This window comes from Setaria viridis, chromosome 2 (assembly GCF_005286985.2).
Source record: "Setaria viridis chromosome 2, Setaria_viridis_v4.0, whole genome shotgun sequence".
Taxonomy (NCBI): Eukaryota; Viridiplantae; Streptophyta; class Magnoliopsida; order Poales; family Poaceae; genus Setaria; species Setaria viridis.
In genome coordinates this window covers 15,648,933-15,670,127 of record NC_048264.2, presented here as the reverse complement: position 1 = coordinate 15,670,127, position 21,195 = coordinate 15,648,933, and the positions used below count along the sequence as shown (strand labels likewise).

The window sequence follows — 21,195 nt, the reverse complement described above, 5'->3', positions numbered from 1 at the left end:
ACCCTAGATCCGTTGTCAGGTCCGGGTGGGGGAACTGCAATGGCGATGGCCCCCACCTCACCCTCCTTGCGGCATGGCCTCGACCTTCCTCGTAGCCTCCACCTGCTCCGGGCCCACCTCCGGCACGGCCTCGGCCCCCATAGCCGTGTCTACCCTGCTTTGGGCTGCCTCCACCTCAGCATGCTCGAGCGAGCGACTCCAGCGACGAGAAGTCCAACATGCACGGCGAGAGCACCTACAGCCCGCACGGAGACAACCCTAGCATGGAGAACACGTTGCCCACGGAGCTGCCAGTGGCAAAGGTTGCAGTAGCCACCGTGGTCTCTGACACCTCTCAAGCTCCTCTACATCTGCCATCGAGATGCATCGCCAGGGGCTCAACACTGTGGAGGTGACAAAGAAGGGAGTTCCCGCTGTTGCCGCGTCCGTTGAGAGCTCCAAGGTCCTCATCGTCATCAACTCGTCATGGGTAAGCCGAGCTTTTCCTCCATGGTCTAACGGAGTAGATCTGATGTGTTCGTTGTGAAAACATCCATCGGAAGTTCGCTACCCTGAAACAGTGCATTCAGATACCAAAACACACCTTTTTCGCATCATTTTTCGTCCAGTAGCGAAAATGCTCCAAAACACTCCAAAAACATGATCTAACGTCTAATGGAGTAGAGTGTATGCGTTCGTTGTGAAAACATCCGACGGAAATTCGTTATTCTGAAACAGTGCATTCAGTTATCGAAACGCACCCATTTTGCATCATTTTTCTTGCAGTAGAAAAATGCTGCAAAACACTCCCAAACACATGGTCTAAGGTCTAATGGAGTAGATTGGATGCGTTCATTGCGAAAACATCCGTCGGAAGTTCGCTACCCTGAAACAGTGCATTAGGGTACCGAAACGCACCCATTTCGCATCGTTTTTTGTGCAGTAGTGAAATGCTCCAAAACACTCCCAAACATAATCTAGGGTCTAATGGAGTATATTGCATGCGTTCGTAGCGAGAAAATCCTTCGGAAGTTCACTACCCGGAAACAGTGCATTCAGGTACCGAAATGCACCGTTTACATCGTTTTTCGTGCAGTAGCGAAATGCTCCAAAACCCTCCCAAATATGGTCTAGGGTCTAAGGGTGCGTTTGGTTTGAGGGACAAAGTGGGACGGGATGGGACGATCCCACTTCGTCCCACGTTTGGTTTGGAGACAGGTGGGACGGGGACATCCCTATGAGGGAATATACCCTCCAGATGCGGGATGCCCTCATCCCACCAAAACGAGCGGACGGAGGCATCCCACTTCGCCCCCGTCACGCGTCGTCTGGCGCCGTTCGCTTGGGCGGTGGGGAGGCGGCCACCGGCCGGCGGAGGGGGCGAGCCGCCGGCGGAGGGGGCGAGCTTGGGCGGCGGGGAGGTGGCCACCGGAGAGCAGAGGGGGTGAGCCGCCGGCGGAGGGGGCAATCTTGAGCTAGTGGCCGGCATGGACGACCTGGAGTTCCACCGCCGGTGCGGGCGGGCACCACCGTGGCTGGTGGGCGCGAGCTGAGATCCAGCGGGCAGCGCTATGGAGCTCGCGGCCGGCGGGGCCCGATTCATGGGCGGCCCGGCCGGGGCAAGCTCCCCCTGGAGGCGCAACGACGAGCCCCTAGGCCGGCGGAGGGGGCGAGCTTGGGCACCGGTGCCACAAGCGGAACGGGGGAGGAAGAAGATGGTCGTTAGTATGACATGTGGGCCCCATAAACGGTGTCTAACAGAAGGAGAAAATGGTACTCGTCCCATCTATTGCAATGTCTCCAACCAAACAAAAAATTGGGATGTACCCATCCCATTCAACCAAACATGAAATGGGATCATCCTATCCTAGAAAATTGGGAGGGACCGTGCCATCCTACATTGTCTCACATCTAAACACACAATAATATAGTAGATTGGATACGTTCATTGTGAAAAAATCCGTCAGAAGTTCGCTACCCTTTGTTTCCTACAGATGCTCTGTTCTTTGCTTCCTTGCTCTATCTTATCAAAATTAATTAAGCAAAGTTCTAATTCAAGTGCCTCCTATTTGTTCCTATAGCTACGACTGGAGTGTGTTTTTGGTGATGCAAACTAAAGTTCTCTGTGCAATCACAAAATTAGTTTTTTTAATCTCTCCGTGCATGCTTTGAAGTTTTAAGTCCTATGTATTCAGGATGTACAAATAAAAAAGCTTGAAAATATTGCAACCTGTAGTCGGCCTTCATTCGATCTTATCTTGTGATGGAAACTAGCACTAATATGCTTGCGCGAAGGCATCATTTTTGTTCGTACTTTGTCCCTTGAAGGCTAAAAGAGTATTGTTTTACCTACTATTTCTAGTTCAAAGCGTTTCAGTGAATTGTATTTATTTAGCTATTGCTGCCTCTGTCTTGAAGTACTAGTAGGCAAATGAAAATCCTTGAAATACTTCATTCTCAGACACTAGTTAAGCTTCAGATTTCTAGTTCAGTATTGGTGTTCTTTGCCTTTGGTACATTTTTCATTGAATGGCCCAGTCTGAAATATGTGCTAGATTTCTGATACTAGAAATCTGAATGAGATTTCTATCTTTGTCTCTTCTAAATGTTTTTGTTGTTGCTAGTGATGGAGAGGTAACATGGCTAGCTGCTATTTAATGTACTGGTCAATAAATCTTGTTTTGTATGTTTGCGTTTACTTTTTGTTTAATTCCGAATCCAAGGTAGTTCATTTGATGCTTTCAACCATTTTTGTCTGCTCCTATCTATTTTCTCTTTGAGAATGATATAACTTGTGTGTATGAGGGAATCATCAGTTTGCTATATGGATTTAGTTCTATGGTTGCTGAAACTGATGACATTGTGTTTGTGGTTCCTGACAAGTTGCATCCCCACAGTGCTGACAACTCGAGCCTCTGGTACTGTCTAGTTACACAGATTCAAAATTGCTATTGCTACATTGAAGCGTCCCCACATCAGTAGAGACTAAATGTGATACAAATATCAGTCCCAGGAGGCTAATAACACATTTATTCGACAGATAATTCAGTTACCGTACAACTCCCAAGGGAGTGGGCGTGAGAGCCACGCAGCGATAAGAAGTAAATAAACAACAGCGGCTAACCAAGCGACTGCCAAAAGACAGCACTCGGGACTACACGGCAGCAGCAGCATCTTGGAAAGGCCAACACCACAGGCAGCGTTGGGTGCGGACACAACCTCTACTCAAGGTCTTCGGCGATGAAGTCCGGATCTTCCTCTGTAGTAACGAAGCAAGGGTGAGTACGAACGTACTCAACAAGTCCAACCCCATCCACGGAGGGGGATACAAGCAAGTATATGCACAGGATATATCAAGGATAGGCTAGAGTTTATTTGCGGTAAAGCTAAATTTCCAACACATGCATAGGCTCATTTTCAAACAAGTTTTCGTAAAGCTTTTCTTTAATAACCGAATCACTGAGTGGGATGATCCTACACAAAGGATTCAAGTTGTATCGCTATCGGACTCCCCGTCCGCCATAGCTCACGGCACAACTGCCGGACACTTCCAAAATCCGACACACACACACACACACACACACGTGACATCCATGCCCAAGTGCTAGTTATGTGACCAAGCCGTAACTCGTCCAATGCCGTGGACACGGCTACCTGGATAGGTTTTAACTCTGCAGAGGTTGTACACTTTTCCCACAAGTAGGGTACCGCAACACGATCACCCTAGTGCCGGTGCGGATCCTAACAAAGCCATTACCCACCTTAGCTAAGACTGGCTAGTCCCCACGGAAGCACCCAAAGGGTTCACGGCTCATCCACGAGACCGTAATCGGGATCTAAGTCACCAAGATCTTACTCCTTCTCCATGGGCTCCCGTTGCTCACCAGCACCCCTGAAGACTAACAGTTTAGCTAGTGGGATTTATGCTAAGCCGTTGCCCCTACAACGGTCGAGTGGTTGCACGATGGTTGAGTTAGGCAAGATGACACATCCACTCGGTCCTTAACCATGACAAGATGGATATCTCCTGACATTGCTCAACCACTAAGGTACGAGCACAACATCCTGGCATTTTACACAAGAAACACCCATCCATCTCGTCTACTCATTCCTTTCCTTTGAACCCGGAAAACCATTTTCTCAATTGAACACACACACACATTTATTTTCCAAATAAACCATTGTAATAATAATTGAAGTTGTGTAACAAATTCCTAAGCGTTCTAGCAGTAGCTATCATCTAAACAGAGCAAGTCATATTTAGAGATAAATATGGGACAACAAGGAATGTTCATGACAATCAAGGGGTGGCTATCCAACCATGTCTTGCAAGCAAACAATATGCATTTTATAAAACAGGCCAATAGGTTGTGTTTGAAAAACTAGGTATTAAGTATGCATCAAAGGGTGAGATTGGACTTGCCGTCTTCAAAGCCTTCTGGGAGTCCCGGCTCGCGCTGCTGGTCCTCGGGCTCGGGCTCACGGTCAAACTCCTCCTCGAGCTCCCCCTCGGGTAATCCGCGATCTACGGCACATACAAACGGACACACAAATAAATAAAAGAAAGTTGGTTTTTATCCGTTGAGCTCCGAACAGAAAACGTGAACGGAAAATAGGTAGAAGGAATAGTTTTGGGAAATTTGGATATGGATCGGCGGAAGTATTCTGGAGGATGACGTGGTAAAATTTGGGGTTAAATGGAGGAAGTTTGGCGCATGAAATGACGAGTTAAACATGGTTTAAGGGCTTAAAAAGGAGGTTTAGGACTGATTTGCGATAAACCAGGGACCTATTTGTGAATACTTTTGGAGGTGGAGGTGCTTATCTGCGAATAGGTTTATGAGAGTGGTGGAAGGACTAATCTATAAATAATAAGGAAGAGGGGGTCGGATCGGAAATCTGGGCATCCTTATCTTCTTCTTCTCCAAGAACTTGGAGAGGGAGAGAGAGAAGATGGGGCCGGGGGCGGCGGAGGAAGGGGTGGAGATCCCATTTTGCCCATTACCTTGGGGCTTGGAGAATGGGAGGGGGCGGCCGGCGGTGGTCAAAGCGGTGGCGGCGGCGGCGGTTGGCGCACGGGCGACGGAGGCACTGGTGGCGGCTCTTGGCGAGGGTGGACGTTGGGGTGGCGAGGGGTGGTGTTGGCGGATGGAGAGTGGGGATAGGGGCGGCCGGGGTGGCCTCCTTTTATAGCCGGCGAGGTAGCCGGCGGGTAGGGGTCCGGTAATGGCCGGCGGTGGAAGCTTGGCGGCACGGCATCGGTGGCGTGCCGGCGCGCCGGCGCGCTGGGGCCGGCGAGGTCGGGCCGGACAGGGGCCGGCGCCGGACGTAGGCACGGGACCCGAGGCGCGTGGGGGCCGGGGCGGCCAGGCGTCGGAGCGGCCCAGGCGGCCGGAGGAGTAAAAGCCCGGGGGGGTCCGGCCAGGGGGGTGTCGTTGGGGTCGACCGGGGGGAGTGGCGCCAGGAAGAAGAAGGAAGGAGGAGAGAGAAGAAGGAGGGAGGAAGAAGGAAGAAGAGGAAAAAGAAAGGAAGAAGGAGAAGAAAGAAGAAGAAAAGGGGAGGGAAAAAGAGAAAGAAAAAGGGGAGACTGGCGGCGTTCGCGGCACGCGGTCGGAACTCGCGCGCGGCGTCTGACGACGGCACGCGGCGAGAAAAACGGGCACGGATAAAATGATGGGGGTTGGCTTGGGTGCCGGGATGGCGAAATCGCCGGGAAGATTTTAGATTTCCGGAAGCTCAGCGGTAAAAAGATTTTAAACGCGATTTTTAACGGGTGATTTTAGGTTGGTAATTTTGCGGATGTTACATACATGCTCTTTGATAAGTGGCTAAAATGATATGTGCATAATTATACACCATCATTTTGAATGTCTTTTAATTTGTACTCAAGGGCATGTTCGCGTGTATTATCACCTGCTTTGCTTCTACTTTTTTTTAAGAAAAATATAATTGGCACGCTGCATTGTAATGTATAAGCTATGCACTGTGGCACTGATCTTACTCTAAAAAGTACATGTGTTATTAAGGTTCATGTGTGTATGTAGAGAAGTAGATGGGAAAACACCACACACCCTAATGAGGGGTGACATGCCAATATGGCTTGGAGTACAAGAAATACAACAAGTGTACAAGGAAAGGATAAACACATCCTAATATACACATACTTCCTAATACCTGCCCGCAGTCGAAGCGGGAGGATCACGGACGCACAGACTTGACCTAAACTCAACTCAGTAAACAAAGGAGTTGGCAGGCCCTTCGTCATGATATCTGCGAATAGGTGAGAGGACGGCACATGGAGGACCCGGACCTCACCTAGGGCCACCTTCTCACGAACAAAGTGAATATCAATCTCGATATGCTTCGTACGCCGATGATGCACCAAGTTGGCTATCATGTAGATAGCACTCACGTTGTCACAGTAGACAATAGTGGCCAAAGCAAGCGAGACATGAAGCTCCTGAAGAAGTTGATGCAACCAGCAACATTCTACCACAGCATGAGCCACAGCCGGGTACTCCGCCTCAGCACTAGAACAAGACACCGTGGTTTGGCACTTGGAGGACCAAGACACCAAATTGTCGCCAAGGTAGACGCAAAAGCCGGAGGTGGAGCGTCTAGACTCCGAGCAGCCAGCCCAGTCGGCGTCGAAGTAGGCAGTCAGAGATTGGACAGAGCTAGTGCCGATGTGAAGCTCGGAGGAAAGTGTGCCCTTCACATAGCGCAGGATGCACTTGATTAGGGCCATATGGGGCTCGCGCGGGTCATGCATGAAGAGGCACACCTGCTGAACTACATACGCCAAGTCAGGTCGAGTCAGAGTGAGGTACTGAAGAGCTCCAACAAGACTCTGATACTCAGAGACATCCTGGAGTTTGGCGCCGTCATGTGCTGAAAGCTTGGCATGAGTGTTAACGGAAGTCGCTGTAGAGTGACAGTCAGCCATGCTAGGATGTTGAAGAAGATCCAGGGTGTACTGTCACTGAGACAGGAACAGCCCCTAGGAGAAGCGCGTGACGGAGATGCCGAGGAAGTGGTGTAGGTCTCCAAGATCCGTCATGGCAAACTTGGAGTGAAGACGCCCTATGATCTGCTGAAGAAGAGTTGAGGATGAGGCGGTGAGGATGATGTCCTCGATGTAGAGCAGCAGGTAGGCGATGCTCGACCCCTCTTTGTATACAAAGAGGGAGGTGTCGAAGGTGAAGGCCATGAAACCGAGCTGGCAAAGGAAGGAGGCGAACCGTTGGTCCCACACACTCGGGGCCTACTTCAGTCCATACAAGGACTTCTGCAGGAGATAGACGTGATTGAGGGCGACGGGGATGACGAATCTGGGAGGCTGCTGGCAGTAGACAGTCTCCATGAGGTGTCCGTGAAGAAACGCATTCTTCACGTCCAGCTAGTGGATTGGTCAGGCGTGAGAAGTGGCGATGTTGAGGACGGTCCGGATCATCACCGGTTTGACGACCGGACTAAAGGTCTCGTCGTAGTCGATACTGTGATGCTAGGAGAAGCCACGAACCACCCAACGTGCCTTGTGCCGGGTGAGGGACCCATCGGCATGGAAGTTATGCCGGAAGATCCACTTGCCTGACACGACATTGGCACCGGGCGACCGCAGGACGAGACGCCAGGTGTCGTTGTCGATGAGGGCCTGGAACTCATCGACCATGGTGGGACGCCAGTTGGTGTTAGCCAGAGCATTGCGATAGTTCACCGGAATCGGAGAGGGCGGATAAGAAGTCAAGGCTATCATGCCATAGTAATGGCGCCGCTGGATTGCCCCAATCACAGACCAAGTGACATGGTGTGGGGGCAAAGGGCGACGAGGAGGGCGCAAAAGGCGCTAGGGCCTCAGGTGCCGCAGGCGCGGGGGGAGGACCATGGGCGCTCGCACGATCGGTCGGAGCGCTCACCGGTGCGGTCGGGGCGCTCGCCCGACCGATCGGAGCGTGTGTTGGTGCGGTCGGGGTGTGCGCCCGACCGATCCGATCGCTCCCCAGGGCGGTCGGGGCATTTGCCGGTGCGGTCGGGCCACTCGCCCGACCGATCGGAGCGCACACCAGTGTGGATGGTGCGATGGGAGCCGCACCTGCGCGTGACGCGGTCGCGGTCGGAGCAGTTGGGAGCGTACCCGTGCGCGCCGCGATCGCGGTCGGAGCAGTCAGGAGCACTGCAGTTGTGGTCGGGGCCGCACACGCGTGTGGCACGGTCGCAGTCGAAGCAGTCAAGGGCGTGACCGCGGGCGTCGCGGTCGCGATTGGAAGTGCTGGAGTTGCGGTTGGAGCAGTCGGGAGCGCGGTGGAGAGCGGCAACCCACCCGCAAATGGAACGGGGTACACAGTCGACCCGTGGAATAGGATTGCAGGGTCGTCATTGGTGAGTTCCTGCAAAAAAACTAGTTAGGGCTGCGGCTGCTTAACGTCTGATGACGGAGCGACCGTGGGGGAAGCAGGAATATTGGAGGGGCTCGACAAAAGGAAGTCGAGCTGCGATGGGTGAGTAGAATGGGAGGAGAAGGGAAAGACGGACTCGTCGATGACAACATGGTGAGAGATGATGACGCAACGAGTGGACAAGTCAAGGCAGTGGTACCCCTTGTGAGAGGAGGGATAACCGAGTAAGACACAGGCTGCGGAGCGAGGAGCAAGCTTGTGGCATGCCGTGGCTGAGAGGTTGGGGTAGCAAAGAGAACCGAAGGCACGCAAGTGAGAGTACTCGAGAGGCTGGGAGTAGAGGAGGTGGTAGGGGATGTCATTCTGAACGGCAGAACAGGGGCGCGGATTTAGAAGATAGGTGGCGGTGGCGAGCGCCTCGGCTCAGTATGGGACGGCCATGGAGGCATGAATGAGCAATGTGCGAGTCACGTTACTAAGGGTGCGTAGGACACGCTCGGCTTTCCCGTTTTGTGGAGAAGTGTAGGGACACGAGAGGCGCAAGTGGATACCCCGAGAAGTCAAAAGGATGTGAGAGTCTTATTGACAAACACGATCCCGTTGTTAGTTTGGATGCTTCAAACAGGAAGACTAAACTGCGTGTGAGTATAGGCGTAGAAGTCAGTGATATGTGAGGCGACTTCAAATGTATGAACTAGAGGAAACGTCCAACAAAAATGCGAGAAGTCATCCAAAATGACTAGGTAGTAGCGATAACCAGAGATGCTAGCTACGGGAGAAGTCCAAACATCACAGTGAACTAACTCAAAGGGAGAAGAACTGCGAGAGCTAGAATGTGAGAAAGGTAACCACACATGTTTCCCTAACTGACAGGAATGACATAGAGTATGATTATCATTTTAACAAGCAATGGATGAAGTTTGTTTAAGTGTGGCAATGTTGGCAGGACCAGGATGACCAAGATGGAGATGCCACAAACTGGAGGTGATGGTGAGGCTGGCGTGGGGCGCTGAAAAGCTGGCCGCTGGAGGCATAGTGTAAAGATCGCCGGTGCAATTGCAGCGAAGAATCACGCATCTAATCAGAAAATCCTTGACAAAAAAACCAAAAGCGTTAAACTCTATGGTGCAGTTATTGTCCTTAGTAACTAGACAAACGGAAATCAGATTATGAATCAGAGAAGGAACGATAAGGACATTGTTAAGATGAAAGTGGGAGGTGGGGGTGGTAAGGGTAGAGTTGCCACAGCACGTGACAGGAAGGGTGTGACCGTTACCGACAGTAATGGAGGAGTGAGAGGGAGGGAGTCCGGAAAGAAAAATACCATTCGAGGACAACATGTGGTTGGATGCACCCGAGTCAACCACCCAACTGCCGTTCTGCGGCGCCATCTGGTTCAGGGCAGCAACTAGACCCGCCTGGTCCCATGTGGGCGTTTGGACAGGGGCGTAGGCGGCGTGGGCCTATGGAGGGGGGTCGAGGAGACCAGAGGCGCCGGCGCTCCAGCCCCCTCCGCCCGACGGATGCTGACCGCCAGCCTGCTAGAAGCCAGTGGCGCCGTTGGAGCTGGCCCCTGGATTGAAGCAGAACCACGGGCCGGTGGGTCGTGGGGGCTCGCCGCCAGGGGGTGCCTGGAAAGCCGCCGCCGCCCTTCTTTTGCCACTTCTTCTTGTCGCCGCCGCCGCCGCCACCGTTGCTACTGCCGTAGCCGCTACTGTCGCGGCCACGGCCGCCGCTACTGCTGCTGCTGTCGCTGCCAGTTTGGACAAACCAGATGGCGGGCGACAGTCGCCTGTACAGCTGGAGGATGAAGACGACGGGGAGGTCCCGGCGAGGAGGGTGGTAGAGTTGGAGATCTTCTCCTCGTTGGCAAGGCGAAGTTCCTTCAGGGCGAGCATGTCCCGCACCTGGGCGAAGGACGGGAAGCCGGCGGTGGAGTTGGCAATGTCGTCGGCAGTGTTAGAGATATCGTCGGCGGTGTTGAATAAGCGCAAGTTGAGGCCGCGGAGGAGGTTCACGACAAGCTGGGAATCCTGAATGGGATGGCAACGTCGTGGAGGGCGTCGATGAGGGTCTTCATGCAGCTACAGTACTCAGCGATGGAGGAGTTGCCCTGTGTCATGGAGTTGAAGTCATGGCTGAGGAAGATCGCCTGGGACTGCTTGTTGGTGTGAAAGATGCCCTCGATGGTGAGCCCCGAGCGGTTTGATCATCGTCAGTCATGGCAAGGTCAAGGATGGAGTCATCGATGGAGCCGAAGAACTAGGAGCGGACGCAGCAATCCACTTGATCCCAGTCAAGGTCCTAGGGACGGGGCGCCACCGTGCCATGGATGTGCGACTTGAGACCGAACTTGCCGCACATGGACTTGAAGAAGGACGCCCATCTAGAGTAGGCGTTGTACTTCATCATCAGCGTCACGGGGATGTGAGACTTGACGGAGATGGTGGCGTAGCGGTGGACGGCGGGCGGCAGTGCCAGGTACACGTTGAAGCCGCTGCCGCTGTTGCCGGGTGCATCGCCAGCAGGAGGAACTTGGGGCACACCACCAGAGGAGCCGTCGGTGCCAGGTGGTGGCACAGATGCAACACGGGTGGCAGCAGGAAGCGGTCCAGGAGGCGGCATAGGATTAGCAGCAGGAGCGGTGTGTCGCTGGACATAGAGCAATCGGCGGAGGTCATGGTGCACGATCGCGGGGGGGGGGGGGGGGGGGGGGGGGGGGGGAGGAGCCGGTCAGGGGACGGGACGGGGGGGGGGGGGGGACCGGTCGGGGGGGAGCCGATCGGGGAGGTGCAGCGGAGGGTGGGTGGCGGCGGCGTAGCAGGGGGCGCCGCCTAGGGTTGCGTGTATCAGGGGGAAGGCGCAGGGTGAGGAGGCTCACGATCTAATCTCATGATACCATGTAGAGAAGTAGCATACTAATGAGGGGGGTTGACCTCTATATATATGGTCAATATGGCTTGGAGTGCAAGAAATACATCAAGCATATAAGGAAAGGATAAACACATCCTAATATACACATATACTTCCTAATAGTGTATATTCTCAATGATCCCCTTCATCAATGAGCACAGCTTGGCGGTCACAAGAAGTGGAGAGGCATATGCTGGATAATGGCAGAGAAAGGCAATGAGAGGTTCTGCTGGGACGAATTGTGGGAGGCGCTTCCTAGCAACTACAAAGAGGTGTACCGCTCAAAGGAAGGTACAAACCTCCCTCTTCTCGTGGAGGAACATGTCATTATGGTGTCTAGATCATTGAGATTAGTGTGTATTACGGGGGTGTTTGGGAGATAGGGGTGTTACATCGAATGTTTGGACACTAATTAGAAGTATTAAACATAGGCTAATTACAAAATTAATTGCACAACCCCTAGGCTAAATCGCGAGACGAATCTATTAAGCCTAATTAATCCATGATTTGACAATGTGGTGCTACAGTAACCATTCGCTAATGATGGATTAATTAGGCTTAATAGATTCATCTCGCGATTTAGCCTAGGGGTTCTGCTATTAGTTTTATAATTAGCTCATGTTTAATCCTCCTAATTAGCATCCGAACATCCGATGTGACAGGGCTAAAGTTTAGCCCCTAGTATTCAAACGAGACCTGCATTCTGTATGCACACACTTAAGCTTGTGCATTTTCAAGTGTTCCATATATGTTCCATGCAATATACATTGCTGGTACGTGTGTGATAGGCAATATACATGTATGGTATTGATGAGTTGATGAAAATTTTAAGCAATGTGTGGAGTGTCTGCAGCATTTTTTCTACTTTTATAAATATGTTGAGTTTGGCTCTCGGAAAAGAACTGCATTTTGATTTGGTTTTTGGGTGGATCACATCATAGCTTTTTTTTAAAAAAAAGTAGGATCATATCACAGGTGATTGGATAATTTTTACAGCAAGGTACCTTTGGCGATGGTGAGTATATACCGGCAAGGTACCTTTGGCAATATCGGAGGTACTATAGTAGCAGCAATTCTCTCTTTTGTTGCACGTGCTATTCAATATTCATGATTTTTTATGGAACTGTGCGTTCAAACTTCGAGTGAGTGGTTGTGCTTGTGCTTTTCAGTATTTACAATTTTTTTATTATAACATGCATTCAAAATTTGAATGAGTGGTAGAGGTTGGCTGGATGAGTACATGCTAGTTCCATAGCTTTATAAAAAAGAACTGTTCTCAACTGGGAAATATGCTAGGAGACATAGGCTGACAACTTTATGTCCGTTCGAACGTGGTACCGCGTATCTGACACCAAATCAAAACTAAATTCATCTGCGCCGTGAATACATGGAAAAAAACAAAATAGCACGCATCCCGCTCAGGCATGATACAAACCATGCCAGCTCGCTGGAGTAAAACGTCCTTTTCGCTTCGTTTCTGTTTTCCTCTCCAAAGAAATCTGAGGGAGAACGCCGCGCTGGTGACGAGGACCAAGGAAGTGAGCACGAAGCTGCTCTTCGTCGCGTGCGTGCGTGGGGATTGCCTGGAGAGTGGGGACAGGGATTGGGAGGCGGTTCTCTGGTTGGTTGGCTCCGCAGAGGGGATATTTGGAGGCAAAGGAAAACGCTTTTGATATATCTGCCCGGGGAGCTCGCGCCGGAGGGTGTCGGTTGGCGGGGAGAGCACAGCCTGGCTTCCACTTCCGGTCCTCGTTCCACTCACCACCACTCGACACCGCCCGCCGCCGTAGACGAGAGCCCCACCTGGGACATTATTTCGTCCGTTCCTGCTGCCGTTGCTCTTCCGGTCTCCTTTTTTTTTTTTTGAAAAGTTTCAGGTCTTCCTTCGGCCTATGTGCAAATACTAGGATGATCGGCGCGCTAACGCCGCGCCCGCAGGGAAGGCTGTGTCACCGTTAGTGTAGTATAACTATTGTAGCTGTGTGTTGACAATGTGCATGGTTGAAGGAGGATCAACCTTGGAATTACTGCTGACACTCCAGATGGCGATGGAATTACTGCTGACACTCCACTTATTTCAGTCAGGAAGGGAGACCAATGGAAATGGACGGACTTTGAGGCATCCTTTGAAATGTGAGAATTGAAAAGGAATTTTCTCCTCTTGTTGCCCAAAAGATCTGATTGGCCAATGGAAACCACTGCTCTGGATGTGTTTTCTGCAGAACCCACAAACAAACAATGAGACACCTCAATTTCAGAAAACAAATAGGGTAGCAACAGCAGTGCATACCATCCTTGGAATTGAAGATCCAAAGCCTTGCCACAACTGGGGATCTTAACAAATTCTTGCAGCAACTTTGACTGGGAGGCATACTCCTCAACCATGGTTTCATCCATCCCCAAAGGCAATCCTTTGTCAACCAACACTTCTGAGGCTTGTGCGGTAGCCATATCTATTGAGCGCAGTGAGACCTTGTCAATTCTGTGTAGTCAAAGAGATTAGATCTGCATCAGACACATGACTTGCTTGAATGGAACCTGAAATTCCAACATTGCATCTACTACTACTACATGACAATTGAAAACAATGGATCATTATTTCGCTTCCATTTCCAAACCAACCCGGCTGTCTCTCCGCAGTCGACACCACGGCCGTAGCGTGGCAGCTGCTGGTGCGGTCTCAGCAAGCAATGTTCCTAGACATGGATTTCCCTTGTATTTTTGTTGTGCACAAGCCTTTGATTTCGCACGCCGAGAAGAGGAATGCATGTATGTGGACATGTAAGAGGATTTTGGCGAGAGTGCCCTGGCTATAATTCATTTTCTCTATTACCTTTCGAAAATATCATCAATTGCTAAAGAAAAAAAAGGATCCCATAGTAGTCCCTAGGAGTCTAGGACCCTAGCTGCTTTAATCTTGGAGCCTTGCCACATAAGACTATAAGAGAAGAGCACGTACTCCTGCTTTACTTAAGATCATAAATAATCCTGATTAAAGTTGCTATAACAAAAAATAAATAAAAGAGGCCCGCGTAGTGCTGCGCGTAAAGAAGCATTGCTGAAAATAGGCTGCAAGTTTGGCACGGAGTTAGGAGAAAGACACCGATCGATCAAACGGTGTGACAACTGAACATATGAATAAGAACTATCAGTCACTACTATACCCCGGCCATGCATTATGCTTGCAACAAGTGGTTGGTCGTGATGCGACTGGTCAGCAGGCCAGTTAAGTAGCCAGGGTCCATCACGACACAAAAAGGACATTGAAACAGATGACGGCCAATGAGTGGTATGATTGGGTTTATTAGGCTCTTGAAATGAAAATCATGTCCCCACGCAGCAACCCTACCAAAAGCGAAAGCCGCGTGTGTGTTTTGTCGCCAGCTTATATTCTTGCGAGTGCCGTGCGCGGCAATCATGCGCTCTAGGGATTCTTGGTGCCATGTTGGCCTTATTAGCATTAATTTCTGTTACTGTTTCAAGCGATGAAGTGCCCGAAATTCATGACATGAAGAACTAAGTCATACTTTTCTATATATCGTTTAATTTGAAAAGTAAGTTTAGATACTGTGCATGCTTATTTTGTTGACTATACTCATACTACGGCCCTATCTTGTCAATTCAGGGACGGAGCTAGGGAAAAAAATTAGAGGAAGTCAAATAGTAAGAATGTCTAAGGCTCTATCTGATTTCTACATATGAAATGTATTAATACTATAATTAAAGAAATTCATTAGGCCCCACTACTAGCTCCATCTACGTGTCGAAGGATGTTCAGAGTCGTACGGTCACTTGTTCACCATTAATTAGCTTGAGATGTTCACTCGAGTTTGGTAAGAGAAGCAAGGGTGCATATAAACATTACTACCAGCCTACCAGGCAATCAAACTGGTTAGATGTATTCTCAATTGACTGCTAAACATTTCAAACAATTAAAATTGATGTACGAGAGCTATGAACATTGAAAGCTTCTGAAATATATACTATAAGCGTAGTTAAATATAAAACATTTTCAATTCCCCACGTCAAAGCTTGCTTTGTCCTAATTAAACGAAATAAGCAGTGTAATTTGTATTGATGTAGGAGGATGTACCAGCAACCACGGAATATTTATGCCTACTGTATTGCTCCTTTTGCGAAACCTAACGAAAAAAAGAAGTGGATTGGGATGCGCAAACTCCCGTGGTTGACGGCTCCGTTCACCAGCCATGGGGAAAATGGAAACGAGACCCATCACCAAATGAAGTAGCTAGGATCGAGTAACCACCAACGCAAGGAACGAACGAACGAACGACGACGACGAATGAACGAGCCTACTAGCCCCTCCTTGCTCGATACTACACACACCGGCAGATCGATCGATCGGTCATCGGTTGCGGCGTGCCGTCACGGCTGTTAACGCGACCAATCACTGACTCACCCACTCGATTTCAGGAGAATAAAGCTCTCGTCACGATCGAGCGGCGACGGCGACGGCGATGCATCCCTGTAAGATATGACGGGACGGGATCGATGGATGCAGACGGCCGGGGGCAGAGTAACAACCACCGAGCTTGCCAGTGCAACGACGAACCAACCAAACGAGAAACCGATCCCACCAGGACGGGGACACCGCACGGGCCACGCACAGACCGATCGCCTGAAGTAATCACAGATCATCCGCAGCAGCCAACCGTTCCATGAACCCGTTCGGACGACGTGTGCGTGTGTATTGCTCGCTCCCTCCATCCCAGTTTAATTGCATTTCTACGGTTCAAAAATATCCCGAATTAAACGCATTAAGTGTTCATCAGTCCAGCCTATGCATGAGTACATGTGGATCCTGTTTTTTTTTTAAAAAATACTCTGGACCAAACGTATATGCCTGAAGTGCTGAAACCCTATGGACTCTTCCACACCGCTCAGTCCATCTATCTTCTTTGGATAGGGGCAGTTTTTCCTATCAATAAATAACTTGCTATTCAAATCCTAATAGTGCACTTATACCGGGATGGAGGGAGTATATATGTGCAGTGACGGAGCTTGATCCCAAATTTACAGGTGACAACACACAGTAAGGGTAGGGGGTGGATTTCAAGTTTAATTAGCAATTAAACTTAATATATGCTACTCCATCCGTCCGGAATTATAGGGTGTTTTGGCATGTAGATGTACCTATGTCAGATACATAATAAATATTATGAATATAAAATATCGAAACTTACAATTTGGGATGGAGGGAGTATATTCATAAAAGAGAAGATGGGCATTGGTTGTTATTGACCTAACTAAGCTCCTAGGCCTATATGTGTGTGCCACGCCGTTTCCCAACCGAAAAGACTAGTTTTGGATGAGGCGCGGCGTGTGCGCTGAGAGTTGCATCGTGCGTGCATTTCCACTGGACCGCTCGATTATTTGCAGGCGTCACCACATCAACAAAGGTTGACTGGTGTGGGTGAGACACGGTAGTTCGGTTGCGGATCCAATGCTAACTCGAACAACATCAACACACCCATTTGAATGTCAATAAGAGGGTTAACTGTACGGGTGAGTTAGTAGGATTATTTTAACTTATTGGGGCATTAGTTGAGATGGATTTTTTATCCACAACTGTCATTAAAATAACTAGAAAAACACAAACCCTCATATTATTACTCAGGTTCATGCTCTTTATGAGTTCTACTATTTACTAAAACCTCTAGGAGGTAACATTGCATAAACCAACCTATAAGTTGATTCAAGTTTGACATTGCCTCCGTAATCCATTTTATTGCAAATACCCACCTACTTACTCAATTTGTTGCAAAAACCACCCATTGTGTGGAGATTTAATCGAATCAACCTGTTGTTGTTGAGATATATAGAAGCCATGCAGGTCCAAGGTAGCATGGTCATACTTGCCAAGTGTGCTTGCATTAGGTTTATTTACCATTTTGAATTGAATTTTTTACAGATAGTGAAACTTGATGTGACAATTTAATCTCCTATTAGCTTAGTTTTTTGGAATCTCAAAAAAAGGTATCGAGATTATACTGCTAGAAGTACATAATTTCGGTAAAGATCACGTTGGCGGCTCAATATTTACCAAAGCTTGTTCAATCAATGGGTGGATGTTAGCTTCGCTTTGCACGTCGGCGCGGCAGTTTGGCTGGCTGGGTCGCGTTCCGCTCCAACGTACTTTGGGAGAAATGGAAGAAGCCACGCCAAGGAGGCCGCTGGCGTGGGCCGCGGTCTGGAGTTGAGCTCAACCGCCACCGGTCCAGGTCCGCGACCCGACCCAACTGCTACCAAACTGACCAACCACCGAGATTTTTCATTCCAGGTTTGTTCGATTCGTGTGTGCTCGCAGCCGCAGCGGCAGCACCGCAGCACGCGACGCGACGCGACCAACGGGCGGGTCGTCGGGGGGCGCGTGGGGCGCCGCCCCGCGACAGGCGACGCGTGTCCCCCCTCGCCAGCTGTACCCAATCCACCTCCAACTGCATCCCGCCCCGCCCGTCTGGAACCACACCACCACGCACGCACGCACACGCATCCATCCCCCTCGCCGCTGCCGCCTGCCCGTCCGGTCAGCGGTGACCCCCCACCGGCTGCTCCCCCTCTCATCTCCCTCCCCTTGCTTATATACCCCCCTCCCCTGCCTCTCCGCAACCTTCACTTCCTCCTCCTGCACCACCTCTGCTCCTCCTCCTCTCCCCTTCCCCCTTCTTCCTCCTCCCCCCACTTCCTTCCTAGAACTCGCTCCATCTCATCAACCAATCATCACAAATCAATCAGTCGGTCACAGACAAACACACATCCACATCAAACCAGCCGCTCATCTCGTCTTTAGCCATGGCGTCGTCTTCTTCCTCCCCGTCGTGCCGCGCCGGCGGCGCCGGCGGGAAGCCGGACGTGGACCGGATCAAGGGTCCCTGGAGCCCCGAGGAAGACGAGGCCCTGCAGCGGCTCGTGGCGCGCCACGGCGCGCGCAACTGGTCCCTCATCAGCCGCTCCATCCCGGGCCGGTCGGGCAAGTCCTGCCGCCTGCGGTGGTGCAACCAGCTCTCGCCGCAGGTGGAGCACCGCCCCTTCACGCCCGACGAGGACGACACCATCCTCCGCGCGCACGCGCGGTTCGGGAACAAGTGGGCAACCATCGCGCGCCTCCTCTCCGGACGCACCGACAACGCCATCAAGAACCACTGGAACTCCACGCTCAAGAGGAAGTACTACGCCGCCGCTGGTTCCGGTTGCGGTGCTGCCGGCCCTGCTGCTGCGGCTGACGCGGACGACGAGCGGCCGCTCAAGCGGACAAGCAGCGACGGCCACCCGGGGCTCTGCTTCAGCCCCGGCAGCCCCTCCGGGTCCGACCTCAGCGACTCCAGCCACCACAGCCTCCCCTCCGTCATGCCGTCGGCGGCTCCGGCCGTGACGTCGCAGCAGCAGCAGCACGTGTACCGCCCCGTGCCCCGCGCAGGCGGTGTGGTCGTGCTCCCGCCGCCGCTGGCGCCGCGACCGCCCTCTCCGCCGCCGCAGGCTCCTCCTCCTCCGGCGACCTCCCTGTCGCTGTCCCTGTCCCTGCCCGGGCTGGATCAGCAGGCCGATCCGTCCCCGTCCCCACCTCCTGTACAGATGCAGCAGCAGCAGCCGGCTCCTTCTCAGATGCCGCCGCCGCCCCCGCCCCCGCCAACCCAACCGAGCTTGCCGTTCCAGCTGGAGCCGCCGGCGATGAACCTCGCATCGCCGCGGCTGCCGCCGCCGCCACAGTCCCCGGCGCCGTTCAGCGCGGAGTTCCTGTCGATGATGCAGGAGATGATCCGGATCGAGGTCCGCAACTACATGTCCGGGTCGGGCCTGGACCCGCGCGCCGACGCCGGCGCCGCCGTGCACGCCGTCAGCAAGCGCATGATGGGCATGGCCAAGATCGAGTAGAAGCAGTCGAAGAAGATAACGATGAATCGGCGAATCGATCGATCCGCATCAAGAACCAGCATGTGCAACGACGGCATGGCAAAGCAATCTCGCTGCCTTCAAACAAACAGAGGCCGTGCGGCGTCGGCAAGTGAAGAGAAGAGGGAGCTCCACCGGCTTCATTCCAAAGCTATCGTTTAAACAAACAAACAAGGATCCTTCCTTCCAAACCCCCCTGTCTAGTTCCCTTAATCTAGCCATTTCTTTTCTAAATTTTTTCCCCCTTTTGTTCAGTTCTATCCAGTCTAGCTCTTACGTAAGTCTCCAAGCGAGCAGAGCAGCGCGCAGAGACGAAGAAAACTTCGTCTCGTCGTCTGGTTGGCAGTTTGGAGGTAGAGGCACAGCACCCCCTGAAATAAGCTGCAGAGCACGGATCCTCCCTCCCTCCCTTGCTGCTGGTGGTAACCAGTACCATACCAGCCGGAGTAGTAGTCATCAAGCATGTTCTTTTTGTACAGAGACAAAAAAAGAGAGAGAGAAAGAAATGAAAAAAGATGAATCTGAGAAGAAGAGGCCTCTCAAGTTCCATGGATCACACATTGTGCTCTTGCAAACTCTGTATACGTGTATGATGACTTTGTTTTCAGTTGGTTACAACCTTGTTTGTTTGTCGGTACAGAGCAGAACCGCCGTGCAGGGTACACTAGCATGGTCTACTAGGGCTAGTTAGATGGAGATATTTGTTTGCGCTCGGGTTGTTTTGTTTTGGAGGACCGGAGAAGAGAATATGGCGTGGGCAAAGGCAACAGGGCGAGGACGACGAAAGCGGAATTGTACATGGCCATGATGGCTGCCAGCCGGCCGTTGGCAGAGTCTGCTGCGGAGACAGAGTGAGTGAGAGCGGAGTGGGGGATGACCGAGCGACAGCTAACCGCCTGCCTGGCTGTCCACCGCTCCCCTCTTCCCGGCCTCCCAACCTCATCGTTGGGTCCTTGGATGAATGAGCCGGTCAGTACTTGCGTTCGAAGGCATGGTTAATAGATATAGATTAATATTTCCGTTGTTGGGAGACATGATTAATGGATAATTTCTGTTGGGAGACACGATTAATGGATATAGGATTAAAGTTTATAAAATATTTTTTATCCTTTATCTCCTCATCTTTTTCCTATCTCTCTCCTCATTTTTATCTTTTTACGAGCTATTAATATTCGTTAGCTTCTTCTCACCAATTAATAGTTTTTGCACTTCTTGATGGGCTAAAGTTTAACCCTACCTATTAACTCCCTCTCTCCCGTTTGGATGGGCCTAAATTTTCGCAGCTCCGTTAGTGATGGTGGTGGTGGTTTCGTCTCGTCCTCGTTTCTCGTGGAAACTGGAGAGAGATCGAACACGATCCACGCTGATGGGTGCGTTTGAAAGTTGAAACGGCAGTGTAGAGGAAGCGGAGCCTAACACGGAACGGAAGCCGAAAGGTGGATGCGGTTATCCACCCACTTGGAGACAAGCAGGCCACTGCGTGCTACGACTCACACTGCGCTCCTCCGTATCATTGGTATCATTGGCGTGTCCTGGGCTCCTGTCATGCGTGGCCTTGAACGATGGCCCCAGGAAACATGGAGCAACATGGAGCTAAACCCCACAAGTTTAGCTAGCATTGGCGTAGTCAAGCGGGAGTTGGTGTGCGTTTCAGCCGCAACCAAAACGCGCTTTGCACTGTGCACAAGCGAGATGCCACTGTGCGTCGTGTAGATGCTGCGGTAGAGAGATGACTGGTCTAAAGGCAACTTGCCCGGGGATAAGGTGGTACAAGTAGCAGACGGAGCATGATGAGCAGCGACGGATTAGGAAAGGAGCTAGTGCCGTTGGTTTGTGCGTGGACAAAACTCACATCATGCGATGCCACAAGGACGTATTGTTTCTCTATACAAAACTCGAATCAAGCTGAAAAAACAAGGTTTCTGGCATCCAAATACACTTTGTTACTTCGAAAAACTCGAATCTTTTGCAAAACCGTATTGTTTTCTTCACAAAA

At 51.3% G+C, this 21,195-nt stretch overlaps 1 protein-coding gene across 1 annotated transcript; it reads left to right on the top strand.

The window, feature by feature from the left end:
* The first annotated feature begins 17,905 nt into the window (after nt 1-17,905).
* Nucleotides 17,906-19,755, top strand: LOC117845820 (transcription factor MYB77). The gene has a single exon (XM_034726907.2). The coding sequence runs from the start codon at nt 18,102-18,104 to the stop codon at nt 19,179-19,181; it is 1,080 nt and encodes a 359-aa protein (XP_034582798.1). The 5' UTR covers nt 17,906-18,101; the 3' UTR covers nt 19,182-19,755.
* Nucleotides 19,756-21,195: the final 1,440 nt, after the last annotated feature.

Bases quoted from the DNA above. Each gene is read 5' to 3' on its own strand.
- LOC117845820 (XM_034726907.2), top strand. From the start codon at position 18,102: ATGGCGTCGTCTTCTTCCTCCCCGTCGTGCCGCGCCGGCGGCGCCGGC.